General features: G+C 59.9%; 1 protein-coding gene across 1 annotated transcript; it reads left to right on the top strand.

Annotated features, from left to right (window-relative positions):
* Positions 1–111: 111 nt before the first annotated feature.
* Positions 112–1,109, top strand: CEBPA (CCAAT/enhancer binding protein alpha). Its single transcript, XM_009282834.2, has one exon. The coding sequence runs from the start codon at positions 126–128 to the stop codon at positions 1,101–1,103; it is 978 nt and encodes a 325-aa protein (XP_009281109.1). The 5' UTR covers positions 112–125; the 3' UTR covers positions 1,104–1,109.
* Positions 1,110–3,156: the final 2,047 nt, after the last annotated feature.

The raw sequence follows: 3,156 nt of genomic DNA, 5'->3' as shown, positions 1-3,156 counted from the left end.
ACCGCCGAGGGCCGGGGTGCCGCGGGGTGCCGCGGGCTTGGCAGAGCCGCCGCCGCTGCCGCCGTCCCGCCCGAAACCTGGATTGCAGGAGCCCTTCACCATGCCCGGCAGACTGTAGGTGCTTCATGGAGCAAGCCAACTTCTACGAGGTCGATTCCCGGCCCCCGATGAGCAGCGGCCAGCACCACCAGCTTCAGACTCCCCTGCCCGGCAGCGCCTACAGCTACAGAGAGGCTCCCTCGGCGGTGGCACCTGTTGCGGGCGGCGCGGAGCTCGGCGACATCTGCGAGAACGAGAACTCCATCGACATCAGCGCCTACATCGACCCCGCCGCCTTCAACGACGAGTTTCTGGCCGACCTCTTCCAGCACAGCAAGCAGCAGGAGAAAGCCAAGGCCATCCTGGCCGGGGATTTCGACTTCCACAGCATGCATGGGGCCGGCGCCGCCGCCTCGGCGCCGGGGCACCAGCAGCAGCACCACCAGCAGCCGCTCTTCGGCTGCGTGGCCGGCTACATGGACGGCAAGCTCGACCCCCTCTACGAGCGCATCGCCGCGCCCGGCTTGCGGCCGCTGGTGATTAAGCAGGAGCCCCGCGAGGAGGAGGAGGTCAAGTCGGCGGCCCTGTCGGCCCTCTACCCCCACCACGCTCCGCAGCAGCACCCGTCCCACCTGCAGTACCAGATCGCCCACTGCGCCCAGACCACCATGCACCTCCAGCCCGGGCACCCCACGCCGCCCCCCACGCCCGTGCCCAGCCCGCACCACCCGCACCACCCGCACCCCCCCGGCGGCCTGCCCGCTGCCGGAGCCCTCAAGATGATGCCCGCGGACCACCGGAGCAAATCGAAAAAGACAGTCGACAAGAACAGCAACGAGTACCGGGTGCGCCGGGAGCGCAACAACATCGCGGTGCGCAAGAGCCGGGACAAGGCCAAGCAGCGCAACGTGGAGACGCAGCAGAGGGTGCTGGAGCCCCCCCCCGACAACGAGCGGCTGCGCAAGCGGGTGGAGCAGCTCACCCGGGAGCTGGAGACTCTGCGGGGCATCTTCAGGCAGCTGCCCGAGAGCTCGCTGGTGAAGGCCATGGGCAGCTGCGCCTAGCGCCGCGCCGGGACTCGCGGGGCCGCCGCGCCCGCTGCCGGGCTGCCCTCGCTCGCCTATAGATACTATGCATACCGGAGCGCAGCGATCTCAGATTGTTTCGAGGGGGTGGAAGCGGTTGGGGTTTTGTTTTGTTTTTGTTTTGTTTTGTTTGGTTGGTTTTTAACAATTAATGACCAATACAAGAAGCCAGGCAGCTGTAGTATTAAAAGGTTTGTGCCTTAGGGATGACACACAAATAAGCTGAAAACATGGTGGGTTTTATAAGGAGAAAGGCGAGGGGAAGGAAGAAATTAAAAAGCCCACGTGTCTACACAGGGTAAATAACAATAATAATAATAGTAATAAAGCACGCATAGCAATCCAGATGTGCCTTAAAAGCTGGCTGCAGGAGCTCTGGGGCTTTCTGTTCCCCCCAGCCTGGCAGGGAGCGAGGAAGAAGGGTGAGGGACATCTCGGGGTGCCGGCCAGGCCCCCCCCCAGCTGACCTGCAGTGCAGCAGACAGGGGCAGCTGTGGGGAGGCTGGCAAAGAGAAGAGGGCTGAGGCCGAGAGACATGCAGCGCCGGACACCCGTTTGGAGCACTGAGGTGTGGGGCAGCTGCCGGACCACTGCCAGGACTGTCCCAGCGGCTGGGCCGCGCCTCTGCCGAGCCCTGTCCCCTGCCTTGGCTGGGAGCAGGGCAGGGGCAACGGCTGCTGTGGGACTGATGGACAGCCTGGGACTGACGGAGCAGCAGCTTGCGAGGGAGTGTGGTGAGCTCCCTCCATCAAAAGGAAGAGCAGCAGTGTCTTGTACTGTATGTCACGACGTGGCGAAGCACAAATGAATAAATACCTATCGATGCGGGTATTTACTATGAACTTTCAGTGTATTTTGCTTTATTCCAGGACATTTAGCTCCTCTCCAAGTCTCTGTCTGTCCAAGCTGTGCCTCATGTAATGTGAAAGCCTTTCCGTGTATACTAGCTACACTTTATTTTTATTGCATTACTTAGATCTTTGCCATCACACGACTTTCTTATCTGGTGACAGAGACTATGCCCTTGTGCTGCAATGTTATTTTATTATTTGTGTGGGTGGGTGGGCGTGAGTGTGTGTTGCCTTCTTCACATTGTCCTGGGCTGGCCGCTGCCTGCTGATCCCAAGGCAGGGGTGCCTGGGAGGGGGCGCGGGCCATGGGGCTGCAGGACGCCTGCGGTGGGGCGAGGAGGCTCGTCCCTGGTGCTGCAGCACCTTTGGACTCTGGTGCTTCTCCCAGAGTGAGAGAAAAATAAACAAACAAACAGGCCCTGTTCCAAGGAGCACTGGTAGCCATGCAGAGCGTTTCTTCCTCATGTCGTAGCTGCGCAAGAATTCATCCAGTTGAAATAGTCATGACAGGAGGGAACAAGGTGGAGACGTGAAGCTGTTTGAAAGCGTGACAGCGGGAGCTGTGCTGGGGGTGTGTGTATGCGTGTGCTGTGTGCGTATGCGGGGTGTGTGTATGGGTATGTATACGTGTATGTATATGCACACTCATGGGTGTTTTTTTTTTTAATTTGGGGGGGGAACTGCATATAAAGTTTGTCGGAAGTCCTGGTTATGTTCGTAAATAAACAGCATATATTCTACCATAACCATCTGCCTCTCTGTGTGTTTCCAGTTCTTTTTCTGTAGCAGGAGTGCGAAAGCCCTCCTCTTCCTCCGGACCACGCATCCCGCTCTCCGACAGCACCCGCTTCCCCTGCCAGGACTGGTGACCGAAACGCCTTTGTGGAGCACAACTCCCTCGTTTTCGCCCCAGAGAAATAAATACACGGTTGCCTTTAAGAGAACGGCAATTTCCTAAATACTTGTGGTGTCAGATATGTGCCTGTGAGTCACCCTTCGTTTCACCTTCCACCCGCGCCGTGGCTGGGCCGGGGCTCGTCCAGCCTGCGACGGGCCTGCCACCTCTCCCTGGTGGGCTTTAGGACCCGGTGAAAGGCAGCCGGAAGGGACGAGGAGGGCGCCCGGGCGACAAGGACACGCAGCCCACCCGCACGCGGGCTCGGGGCCTGCCGCCGGCTGCC

Source organism: Aptenodytes forsteri, unplaced genomic scaffold, assembly GCF_000699145.1.
Source record: "Aptenodytes forsteri isolate BGI_AS27 unplaced genomic scaffold, ASM69914v1 Scaffold70, whole genome shotgun sequence".
In the NCBI taxonomy this organism is placed as follows: domain Eukaryota; kingdom Metazoa; phylum Chordata; class Aves; order Sphenisciformes; family Spheniscidae; genus Aptenodytes; species Aptenodytes forsteri.
Note: the sequence above shows the minus strand (reverse complement) of the source record. Positions and strands in the feature narration are given on the sequence as shown.

Coding starts and splice junctions, on each gene's coding strand:
- CEBPA (XM_009282834.2), top strand. CDS start 126: ATGGAGCAAGCCAACTTCTACGAGGTCGATTCCCGGCCCCCGATGAGC.